The 12,185-nt window shown below is 41.1% G+C and overlaps 1 protein-coding gene across 6 annotated transcripts in view; it reads left to right on the forward strand.

Moving 5' to 3' along the window:
• Positions 1-12,185, forward strand: part of cacna1c (calcium channel, voltage-dependent, L type, alpha 1C subunit) — a 79,843-nt gene that overhangs the window by 55,337 nt on the left and 12,321 nt on the right. For 3 of the 6 annotated variants that reach the window (XM_037242684.1, XM_037242687.1, XM_037242685.1), the window contains exons 11-32: positions 885-975; positions 1,988-2,014; positions 2,603-2,763; positions 2,832-2,905; positions 2,989-3,140; positions 3,406-3,607; positions 3,682-3,802; positions 3,917-4,031; positions 4,105-4,222; positions 4,293-4,362; positions 4,423-4,555; positions 4,642-4,771; positions 4,837-4,896; positions 5,318-5,424; positions 7,730-7,817; positions 7,889-7,996; positions 8,064-8,116; positions 8,190-8,336; positions 8,423-8,624; positions 9,088-9,246; positions 9,321-9,431; positions 10,097-10,180. In XM_037242684.1, the coding sequence (XP_037098579.1) occupies positions 885-975; positions 1,988-2,014; positions 2,603-2,763; positions 2,832-2,905; positions 2,989-3,140; positions 3,406-3,607; positions 3,682-3,802; positions 3,917-4,031; positions 4,105-4,222; positions 4,293-4,362; positions 4,423-4,555; positions 4,642-4,771; positions 4,837-4,896; positions 5,318-5,424; positions 7,730-7,817; positions 7,889-7,996; positions 8,064-8,116; positions 8,190-8,336; positions 8,423-8,624; positions 9,088-9,246; positions 9,321-9,431; positions 10,097-10,180 (2,513 nt within the window). Of the gene's footprint in view, positions 1-884; positions 976-1,987; positions 2,015-2,602; positions 2,764-2,831; positions 2,906-2,988; positions 3,141-3,405; positions 3,608-3,681; positions 3,803-3,916; positions 4,032-4,104; positions 4,223-4,292; positions 4,556-4,641; positions 4,772-4,836; positions 4,897-5,317; positions 5,425-7,729; positions 7,818-7,888; positions 7,997-8,063; positions 8,117-8,189; positions 8,337-8,422; positions 8,625-9,087; positions 9,247-9,320; positions 9,432-10,096; positions 10,181-10,540; positions 10,625-12,185 lie in introns of all 6 variants that reach the window. The other 3 variants (XM_037242688.1, XM_037242683.1, XM_037242686.1) reach the window with 3 other exon arrangements.

A 12,185-nucleotide genomic window follows, 5' to 3' on the forward strand; every position in this document is an offset into this window, starting at 1 on the left:
TAGCTGTTGCGTGGCTCGCGTGGCTCCCAAAGCTCCGCAGCGGGAAATACGTAGCACAAGTATGTCAACATTGTAAGATGTGATTACTTTAGGCAGCCGTTGTACACGTCGGGGATGTGTGTTGAAGGTTGTTAAAATCTTTGGATGATTTGTTTTTATGTTGTAGAACAGGTTGGCTTGGCAATATCAATTAGACTGTTCTAATCTAATGAAAAAATACGCTAAGGGAATTCGAAATGTCAAGGCGGCAGACTTTGAACTAGTTTTAAGTTGGGCAGTACAACAAAATATTTTGTTTTGATGTTGTGGAAATTGTCTTGAAATTGTAACTCACAACAAAAATTGTTATTGAGTCCCGATCATGAGAGTGGCTTGAGTGATTGTTAGAAAATTGAGTGTTAATCTGAAAATGGTTATTTATTGACTACAAATAACGTCAGACTTGTGTCCATCTTGGGAATTGTTGCGATTCAGTATTCAAACTGAAAATGCACACTGAAAGAAGTTTTACACTATAAAATGTTTTATTTTTCATAACAAGATTATTAAAATATATACTAATGCTCTACCGATTAATCGGACAATTATAAGTTAAATTGGGGGGTTAGGGCAGTTATATTTTTGCAATTTTTTTTTACACAAATTTCAAAGTAGGACAAAATTGAAAAAATATTTACCAAAAAAATGTTGTTTCAATTTTGTTTGGTTGTAACGTTAGAAAAATGCTAAAGGACCAAGTACGATATTATAAAAACAATAACATTCCATAAGTGTCATTTGATCCTTTTTTTATATTTACAGTAATAACCCGATTCATCGGTTATTGGAATTTTATCCTGCTAAATATCCGAATATAAAACTTTTTTTGCTCCTGCGTCTCTTAGTGAGCATGCCGGCCAGTGAGAATGAATCGGTCAACACCGACAACGCACCCGGAGGCGATGTAGAAGGAGAGACCTGCTGTACGCGGCTAGCGTAAGTACTCACCCCCTTCCCAGACCTGGATCTTTCCCAACAAAGTGTCAAAAGAACCCCAATCACATTAATCTCACAGCGACCAAGGACAACGTTTCTCATTCCAGGTGTGCCAAACCGTAAATTAGCAAAGCATCAATCATCTCATCGTGTAGTAAAAGAGCCTTTATTGCTCACTCCCCCCCCCTCTGGTTCTGATCGCCCGTCTTTTGTTTGGACCCGCCTCACCAACAGCTGACTCACTCGCTGGCCGTTCGTTCACGACGAGATCCGAAAAGGCGCTTTCTCGCTTCGACCCCGGCTGGCTCGCTCCGGCACGCTGTTGTTTATTCATTCTCCTCTCGCTGTCCATCTGTTACTTTGTCTTTGTTTGGCTGTTTGTGGTTTTTTTGTCTGAGCCAAAAATGATAAAAAAAAAAAAAAAAACGGAATGATGTCATAAACTGTGCTAGGAGCAAAATTTGTTTTGCAGCAACATGAGTTTGTTGTCTGGAATTTTTTTTACTTTTTTTTTGTTTATACAGTGTAGGAAAAAAAGATTTTGGTGAATTTCCTTCATTTAATTTTGTCAAGTGATTACATGAAATAAATGTATCTGGATTCAGATCATTTTATTTTCCACGCCCACTTGACAAAATAAAATCGAGTAAATCCAGCACACTTTTTATTTTTTGGATACTTTGGAGTACGCCAACATATTTACTGTCCACTCTGGAGTTTGGTTCTCTTCTTTCTCTTTGTCCTCAGTCTTTTGTTTATGTTGTTGTTCCCGTGGCAAACAATCAAACCGTATTTGACTCCAAAAAAAAAAAATTCACAGTTGGTGTTCATTAAAAAAAGAAAATTGATTTAATTGAGTGGTTGCCACTTTTTACATGTTCTCACAGGGTGATTTGACCAAAACTCAAATGAGGTCGCCGCACCTAATCGGTCTCAAATCACCCTTCACGTTGTGTCGATATCTGTGTTTGTGCGTCTGTGTGTATAATCCATTCTGTTCTCTGTGTTCCAGAAATAGGATCTCCAAATCCAAGTTCAGGTTAGTACATGTTGTTTGCCATCGTCTTCGCTCCGCTCACCTGCTCCCAACTAACGTGTGTGTATATTTAACCAAAATAATATATAATGCAATCTGATGGTAGGTAAACAAATATGGCACGTCGTGGTGCAAAGCGCGTGTCGGCTTCTGTTGCCTTGTGGAATTTGTGTCCCGCGTGATACTTTTTCCAAGTTTTGCGTGTTATTAAAGACGCCTCAGAGCCAGGGGAAGAAAGTCAAACACAAATGATGGATGGAGTGAAAACAACAAAAATAAATGGTGCCCGTTGTCAGTGTTCGCGAATAGGACTTGTGGTTTGTTTGAGCTTTTTAGACAAATGTGGTGATTTGGCGCCCCTCGTTAATGTAAACAGTTCCTTTCCAAACAGGGCATTCCATTTTTTTATTTTGTTTTTGGTGGTCACTAGAGGCAAATAATATTTTTATATTCAAACCATCTGTCGGGTAAAAATCGAAATAATTTTTTTCCCCCCACACAGTTCTGCTGCCAAACAACGGGCGAGAGGGGAACGCCATCAACGCTCTTATTCACTCTTGTTGTCTCGTTTCTGCCTTTTGTCCTCTTCAGTCGCTACTCACGCAGGTGGAACAGGCTGTGCAGGCGCAAGTGTCGGGCGGCTGTCAAATCGCAGGTTTTCTATTGGCTGGTTATCTTTCTGGTTTTCCTCAACACTCTCACCATTGCCTCGGAACATCACCAGCAGCCGCAGTGGTTAACAGACGTGCAAGGTGGAAAAAGTTTTGGTTGGGGTTGATGACATCGTATTTTAGTTGCTAATTTTTTTCTCCCACTTCAGACATAGCTAACAAAGTTTTACTCGCACTCTTCACCGGTGAGATGCTCTTGAAGATGTACAGCCTGGGCCTTCAGGTATGTGCAAATTGAATTTAAACGAAAATTCGCAAGAAATGATTTGAAATTTGACCCCCACACACTCTTTTTTTTTTTTCAAGGCATACTTCGTCTCGCTCTTCAACCGCTTTGACAGTTTTGTCGTTTGCGGCGGGATTCTGGAGACCATCCTGGTGGAAACTAAGATCATGTCGCCTCTCGGCATCTCCGTGCTGCGTTGCGTGCGCTTGTTGCGGATCTTCAAAATAACCAGGTTGATTCTTTTTTTATTTTTTTTTTTATTTTATCATTATAATTTTTTTTATTTTATATATTTGTTAATGTTTTTTTAATTTTTTTAATTTCTTTTTTTTTTTTATATATATATATTTATTTATTTAATTATTATAATGTTTTTAAATTGTATATATATTTTTCTATGGGTTTGTTTGTGTTTGTTTTTTCATTTATAAATGTATTTATTTATTGATTTACTGCTAATCCGCACTCAAGTGACTGAATGTGTTTGCGGCGTCCAGATACTGGAACTCGCTGTCCAACTTGGTGGCCTCCTTGCTGAACTCAGTGCGCTCCATCGCTTCCCTGCTGCTCCTGCTCTTCCTCTTCATCATCATCTTCTCCCTGCTGGGCATGCAGCTCTTTGGCGGCAAGTTCAACTTTGAGGACACCCGGCGAAGCACCTTTGACAACTTCCCCCAGTCGCTCTTGACCGTCTTCCAGGTAAGCCCCTCATCGAAACGGTCCCGTTAAGATCTATTTTCCGCCAAAACAAAGTTCCTTTGGTTCTTCATCAGATCTTAACTGGTGAAGACTGGAACTCGGTGATGTACGACGGGATCATGGCGTACGGTGGACCTTCCTTCCCCGGCATGCTGGTCTGCATCTACTTCATCATCCTCTTCATCTGCGGAAACTGTATCCTGCGCTGAGATGTTTCCTCATGGGATAATTGGGTCGGAAAAATGGGGTGTAATGTTCCTAACTCGTCATATATTTCAGCAACATCCTTAATTTCACCCCCGTGACCAGATATCCTACTCAACGTCTTTTTGGCCATCGCTGTGGACAACCTAGCTGACGCCGAGAGCCTGACGTCTGCTCAAAAGGAGGAAGAGGAGGAGAAGGAGAGGAAGAAACTAGCCAGGTAGACTCGGCCTGACTCGTCATGGGCTCAAACAGAAAGCTTCAAAGGTTGGCGTCCATTTTTTTTTTTCTAGACTGGGCACTCCAGACAAGAGGCACAACAACGAGAAGCCTCCACTGGAGAAAGAGAAGCGAGAGAAGATTGAGCTGAAGTCCATCACTTCGGATGGCGAGAGCAACACTGCCACAAAAGTACACACAATCATTTCCCAAATCTATCCTTTGTATTCGTTTTACATCATTTGTTTCATCTCTCGCGCAGATCAACATGGACGATTACTGCGGCGATGAAAGCGAAGAGAAGAATCCATATCCTGCAAACGATTACATCGGTAAAATATTTAATCGGGAAATTAAGTCGTTCTACGCTTCAGTCGTTATGTTTCCGCCAGGTGACGAAGACGACGAGGAACCGGACGTGCCGGTCGGTCCAAGGCCTCGGCCGCTCTCCGACATCCAGCTTAAGGAGAAAGCCGTTCCCATGCCCAAGGCTCGAGCCTTCTTCGTCTTCAGCCACACCAACAAGTAATCCATCCTCATATCGTCTTTCCTTTTTTTTTTTTCCACAGAACAACTCGAGTTTCTCTCTCTGTTTGCCCTTTTTTTTTTAGATTCAGGGTTCTATGCCATAAGATCGTCAACCACAACATCTTCACCAACCTCATCCTCTTCTTCATCCTGCTCAGCAGTATCAGTCTGGCAGCCGAGGATCCGGTCAAGAACGACTCCTTCCGAAACGAGGTCCCTTTTAAAACACTTGCTTCCAGTCAGTGCTGAATTCTGACACTGGTGGTTTCCTTTTTCAGATCCTGGGCTATGCGGATCACGTCTTCACGGGGCTTTTCACCATCGAGATTATTCTCAAGGTATCGAGACTCTGCTGTGCATTTTAATTGGTGGGCGTGACTGAGCCAAAATACATCAGAGTAGCGCTAATTCGTTATAGTCCAAACGGTCCATTGCAGAACACAAAATATTTGAGATACGGTAAAAAATTTATTGTAAGTCATACAAACGTTCTGGTTGTCAAAAATTGAGTACCACAGGGATTTTCAACCGGTGGTCCGCGGGCCTTTAGTGGTCCATGGCGGTATCGCAAGTGGTCCGCGAAATTGGTAATGGAAAATAATTGTCACATTTTTAAAAATAAAATTGATTTATTGTTTAGATTTCATTTTTTTAGCTAATTTTGTGAATCATTTAACCAGCCAAATTATGTCAAATGTATATTTCAAATTTATATTATATTTCAAAATCTGAACATGTCTTTCAATATCTCCACCACAGATGACAGCTTACGGAGCCTTCCTCCATAAAGGCTCTTTCTGCAGGAACTATTTCAACATTCTGGACCTGGTGGTCGTCAGCGTTTCCCTCATTTCCTCCGGGATACAGTGAGTCCAATATTCTATTGTCGCGAAAAAATTGATCGCCCTGACACCTTTCCCAATTATCCTTACTCGACGTCACTGAGTCCTCACCCGCCCCGTCTTTTTGCCTTCACGGGCCGTTTAGTCGAGCCCTACGGCGACACAAATCAACTTGTCGAGTAGCTAAGTAGGCAAATGTTTTGCTTGGTAAATTGCCTTCACACGGCCTCACTCTTCTCAACAACTTTACACTCCATTGCTCGCCCCCTCCCTCACCCCTTTCATGCTGTTTGTTATTAATAAAGATGTCCTTTGCTTCTTCTAGCAAATAACTCATTGGTACACTGTGCTACTTCTCATGTTTAATATGCTATGCTACACTTTCTGTTTCAAACTCTTTAATAGACTAGACTTCTCGACGTAAGTCCATATTAGTGCTTGTTAATATGACTCCTTAAACACCTTAAATGTGTCAAAACTGTCACTCCCTTGGTTTCTAGAGTTTGGGAGAGTTTTGCCAAAATCGCTTCTTTTAATGATAATATTAAAATGACAATTAATTACTCAATCAAGAGAACTCTCCTGAGCAATAGAAATGGCAGCCTAATGTTAAGTGTTTTTTTGTTTTGTGGGATGTTGGTGGCCGGTCACAGACAACGTCAGTCCAATTTGTAACGTGAATCTGCGTGTAGCATTCATAAAATAGATGAACGTCTCATTTCTTTAATTAAGTCAAGGAAATATTGCCGAAAGTGCCTTGCGGGAGCACTTCCTGTCATCGGCCGGCCGCTTAATGGCGGCACGCACTTCCCCCAACCCCTCCCATCCGGGTCGGCCGAGCGTAGCTTTTATAGCATCTAAAAGGTTTCTTTATTTGCCGAATGGTGGCAGCACGCCAAGTCCTCACGGCTACTTTGACTGTGACACGTCAGCGGCTTCATCCCACCTTTAAACACTTTTCCACTTCCGGTTAGAAGGCGTCACACACTTCTTGCTTTCCACAGTTCATCCCGTAGAACAGGAGTGTCAAACTCGTTTTTGTCGCGGGTAATATTAATTGCTATAAACATCTCTATTTTTTTAACAAACAATTTGCAATTTTAGTATTGACACAAAGTCAATGTATAATTTGTCTTTGCGGGCCAAATATAATTACACTGCGGGCCAAATTTGGCCCGCGGGCCAGAGTTTGACACCCCTAGGATGATGCGCTGACATTTTGGTTAGTGTTTAGAAAAAGTTTTTTTTTTAGTGAAAGGTCAAACTTTTTCTCACACATTTATGTAAAAAAAAAAAAATCAAAATGTCAACGTATTCATTTTGACTTTAGGAGCTTTTGTTTTGAGCACAACCTCTGAACTGACACTTTCCTTACAGCACACTTTGCTTGACCTTGTTTGTCTGGATGTGTTCTTAAAATGTGTGTAGTTGATTCATTGTGTGATACAAGGACTTGTTGTGTTGCTCCAAAACACAATTAACAGTCTTGTGAATTACCCTAGCAAGACAAGTAGAAGTGTGTTTATAGTACTGTGTGTCTCTTTGGCGTTATAGTTGAATACAAATTTACAAATTATCCTTTCGAGATAAAGTCAGTAATTAATCACTAGTGGAGCTATATATTTTTATTTTTGCTCAGGGCCTCCGCAAAGCAAAATTTTTTTTTTTTTTTAAAAACCAAAAAACTCTTCAGAAACCGCTGATGAATATTCATTAATAGTTCCCTATATAGGAGGATGGAAAATAAAATTCTGAAAAAATCAGAGTACACACAAAAGTCTGTTTTGGAACCTGGTGGGGTCCAAGTATATTTTTGGGGGGGTTAGTGCCCTCGCAGCCCCCCCCCCCCTCTAGCTCTGCCAGTGTGCAGGCCACATGTTTACATATCTGATCTGCTTTATGACGTCATTATTTTTATGCTACACTTGTTTTGTAGAATTTTGTGGGTACTTGAATGCACACAAGTCAAAGCAAAAAAAAAAGATTTGCAAAAACCAAAACGGTCCCTTATGTTGAACCCTCTGTAAGGATTCTGAGTGTGTCTTCACTGTTGTTTGTTTTGTGTGTTTTCACCTTTTCTAAGCAGGCTGAAACGATTCATGTCACAATTTGTGTTAAAGATTCCTAAGCGCACAATGTCGTGGAACAAGTGCTTTGGCTGTGTAGAAGATGGATGATGCACAAAAATTCAAACTCAATTTATTGTAGAGTTCTTTAGAAACGATATGATGAGAATTGACGTTATAGTTGCGACATCCACTTTCTATAAATATCTGGTTGGAAAAATGCATTTTAGCTGCTCTACAGCTAAATTACATTGGCGTTCCAGGTCCAGCGCCATCAACGTGGTGAAGATCCTGCGAGTTCTCCGAGTGCTCCGACCTTTGCGGGCCATCAACAGAGCCAAGGGCCTGAAGGTCGGTATTCGATCACGTGTTGAAATCCCCCCAAAAAACTTTCTGACCTTGACCGTTTCCCCTCCCTTCAGCATGTGGTGCAGTGCGTCTTTGTGGCCATCAGGACCATCGGCAACATCGTCATCGTCACCACGTTGCTCCAGTTTATGTTCGCCTGCATCGGGGTGCAGCTTTTCAAGGTAAAAAAAGGCTAAATTATTTTCTACTTTAGGAAGAAGTCATTTACAAAAATGTTTTGCTCTCCAGGGCAAGTTCTTCTTCTGCTCGGACAACTCGAAACAGACAAAGGCGGAGTGCAGGTAAGTGGCGGCCATCTTGATCAATTGCAATTATCTCAAAGCAGTTGTGTCATTGTGTTGTGCTTCTTGACAGAGGCTCGTATATAAAGTATAAGGACGGCGATGTGGCTAAGCCAGAACGAGCCCTGAGACTGTGGGAGAACAGCGAATTTAACTTTGACGATGTGCTGCAAGGCATGATGGCTCTGTTTGCGGTGTCCACCTTTGAGGGCTGGCCGGGGTGTGTGCATGAATGCAAAATCACACACACACACAACGGTTTGTTGTTCGTTTCGGCTCATCAACCGCCCCCTCCCTCCCCCGCAGGCTCCTGTACCGGGCCATTGACTCTCACACCGAAGACGTGGGTCCCATCTACAACTACCGTGTGGTCATCTCCATCTTCTTCATCATCTATATTATCATCATCGCCTTCTTCATGATGAACATCTTCGTCGGTTTCGTCATCGTCACCTTCCAGGAGCAAGGCGAGCAGGAGTATAAGAACTGTGAGCTTGATAAAAATCAGGTAAGGAGGGATTTATATGGTCTGTTCTAAAAATAGATCAGAAAAAGAAACATTTGTAGCGGGGTCAACCAATTTGGATTTTTTTTTGAGCTTCCGATATTTGGCTGAATTTATTTATTTATTTAAAAAATATTTATTTGTTGGGATGTTCGATCCCACTTTTTTTAGAGCGATACTAATTAAATACTGAATTCTTGAGTGGTCACCGATACCAAGTACCGATACAACTAGTAGTTTGGATACATAAAACTTCCAGTACTGCTAATTCAGAATAATTATTAACATGATCAGTGATTAGTAGCCAGCATATGATAATTGATTTTAATGGCAATAATTTTAACGCATTTCAGAAATTTGTATGAAACTACACGTAGTTTATCGGCATGTAATTCTCAATGTCAAAAAAGTCGCTGACCCCTGGTCCAGTGCGTTACCTTTTGTATCTTTTGTGTGTTTATCGCAGCGTCAGTGTGTTGAATATGCCCTGAAGGCCCGCCCCCTGCGCCGCTACATCCCCAAGAACCCGTACCAGTACAAGGTGTGGTACGTGGTCAACTCCTCCTACTTTGAGTACCTGATGTTCACGCTCATCCTTCTCAACACAATCTGCCTGGCCATGCAGGTGAGCCACGCAGACACACATCCTATTTTCATCTCTTTATGCGTCAATTGCGTGTTTCCATTTGCGCTTGGCAGCATCACGGCCAGACGAAGAACTTCAACGATGCCATGAACATCCTCAATATGCTCTTCACTGGGCTCTTCACTGTGGAGATGATCCTCAAATTGATCGCCTTCAAGCCCAGGGTGAGGCCCGCTTTGATGTGAATTGGAGCAGACTTGCATATTTTATAAAGGAACGCATTAACACCTAATGACCCAAATGAGTGAACTCATCCACCCTAACCCTCCCTATTTTCCCCCTCATCTTTGCCTCCTTTGACAAACCTAAGCCTCCATGTGTTTTAATATTAAATACAGTGGCGCCTTGAGTTTAACTTGACCGCGCTTGTAACTTCAAAAACTCTTTAAGTCTTCTTTCCCATTGAAAAAATATATTCCAGCCTGAAAAAAAAAACATACATATTGTCAGTCTACATTTGCTGCTTCACCATGTGTGTTCAGATCGCCGTCACTTAAAGTGCTAATAATACGAAGCCACATCGATGCTGCTCGTTAGCCTGGTTAGCCTCGTTTCCCAACATGTGTTAGCATTAGAGGCTAAGCTACGTGGTCGTTTTGATTTAAACACATGCATAATTCTCTCGGTTTGAGTTTGACCGTGAACTTTAATAAAAAGCTTGAAGGAAAAAAGTTGAGCTACTCGTATCTCAAGGCGCCACTGTGGCATCAAGGCGTTGATATTTCCAAAGTGTGACATATCTGATCCGTGCTACGAGGTGGCGGCAGATGGTGTTTCCCTTCTAACCTTGGTCCCTCCCTCCCTTCCTCCTCCTCATCCTCCTGTGTAGGGGTACTTTAGTGATCCCTGGAATGTGTTTGATTTCCTCATCGTAATTGGCAGCATAATAGACGTCATTCTCAGTGAAATCAACGTAAGTACTCTCCTCTCCCTCTCTCTCTCTCTCTCTCTCTCCACCTGTCTTCTCTCCAATTTCTCCTCTTTCCCTCTCCTTTCTTCCTTCCTTCCTTCCTTGAGTCCGAAAAGACCACTCATTGGATACCGACTTCCATAAAGACAAGTAAGGCAGGCACTAACGTAGTCAGGTTCTTTATTGACGATTAATCGGATCTAACTGCCTCACACCAGTCGTGCATGCTGATTTCCTCCATCATTATTTTTTTTTTGGGGACCAATCAAATGTCTTTCTCTTCTCGTCATGTTTAAAAAGCTTCTTTTTTCCCCCCCTCCTTTTTCTTTCTGTCATCTTTCTGCTCTTTCCATCGCCACGCAGCATTATTTTGTTGATGCATGGAACGCATTTGACGCCTTGATAGTTGTGGGTAGCATTGTTGACATAGCCATCACCGAGGTTAACGTAAGTAGCTCCCTCCACGTTGCCAACACGCTTGCGCCATCCCCAAACGCTCAAACACGCAAGGCGAGCGATACCCATCTCGCATGCCTTCAAATGATTAGCAAGCCTCAGCTGCACCACATTTGATCCCGCGATGGCCCAATTGGGTCAAGTGAACCCAAAGTAGCATTAATTTGAAACACATGAAAAGCACTTTGCCAGCGCTTCTCACTCAATTTTAACCTGTTATTTTTTTACCAAAAAAAAAAAAATGGCTGCACTGTTTCTATCATTTGAATTTGTGACAGATTGGTGTCAATTTTTTTTTTGGTGCTCCCACGTTTCCTTTGGCATGACAAATGACAAGATGCATTGGTTTAGTGTCATTCAATCTCTTTCTAAAATATTTTGTGACAGCAAGGTCTGGATTAGAATGAAAAGATACATGAAGCAGAATCTCGCACGGGGAACAATTTAATCCCCAAATGGTTTCACTCAGAGCCTGCTAGATGTATGTTAATGTATTCATGGATTCATTTATTCTCCACATGGAGGCACAATGGAGTGGCATAACAATGCACAAGCCCAAAACAAGTCAAATGTCGAGTGTCCATTGTGTTTAGACTTCAGGGTTGCTTGCCGTCGTTAAAAAGAAAAAGGGAGAAAAGCTTTTTAGTATGCAAAAGCAGAGTAGGACCCGACAGAACTCCACATCATTTAGTCATAGAATAAATTCTGCTGGCAGGACTCAATTTCTAGGGAAGCAAATCATGTTGTACAACGATGTCGCTTGCAGGCCTGGTCAAATAGATGAATGTCACTTTAAAAATTCATCTTGAAAAGTGCCGCTTTTTATGACCTGGACAATCCCGGCCGGCTTCAAGTCCAGAAAGGGAATCCAGACTGGGCTTTCTATGAACAACACTCGCTGCAGTACTTTTTAGACATTTTGGTTGGACAGTTTGAAAATGACCCAGATATGCATCCATGTCATCTGTCATCTTTTTCCTGGCTGATTTTTCTCATTTACTACTGAAGTGGGTGTTTGGTTTTTTTCACTTCTTGTCATGATCTTTTTTTTTCCCCACTCAGTAACTAAATGTAATAACAAAATAACTTTACATTTTTGTTAACAAAATAAAAAATGCTTTTAAAAGTATCTAACTGCATCTTACAAATGAACATTTTAAAAACAAACAATTAAAATCAAAACAATTAATTAACAACAATTAAAAACAAAAATTAACGAACTATAATTATAGCAAAAAATTATTTTGTTTTTCCACACTTTGTTTTATGTTGTAACGAATAAATGAGGCATAAAGTGTAAGTATATATTTATTGTAACTTTGCTGATTCAATTATTTTTATTATTACTTATTATTTTATTATTATTTATAAAAAAAAAAGCCTGTTGCTGCTACTTGCGCTCCAGCAAAAGGCCGTTTAACACAAAAACAATTTCAATTTAGAATAAATCCCTTCCTTCCTTCCTTCCTTCCTTCCTTCCTTCTTTCCTTCCTTCCCTCTGTCCTTCTTTCTCTCAATATCCATTCTGTATTTTGTTTTGTGTCAGTCAACC

The sequence above is a fragment of the Syngnathus acus genome, chromosome 23 (genome assembly GCF_901709675.1).
Source record: "Syngnathus acus chromosome 23, fSynAcu1.2, whole genome shotgun sequence".
Taxonomy (NCBI): domain Eukaryota; kingdom Metazoa; phylum Chordata; class Actinopteri; order Syngnathiformes; family Syngnathidae; genus Syngnathus; species Syngnathus acus.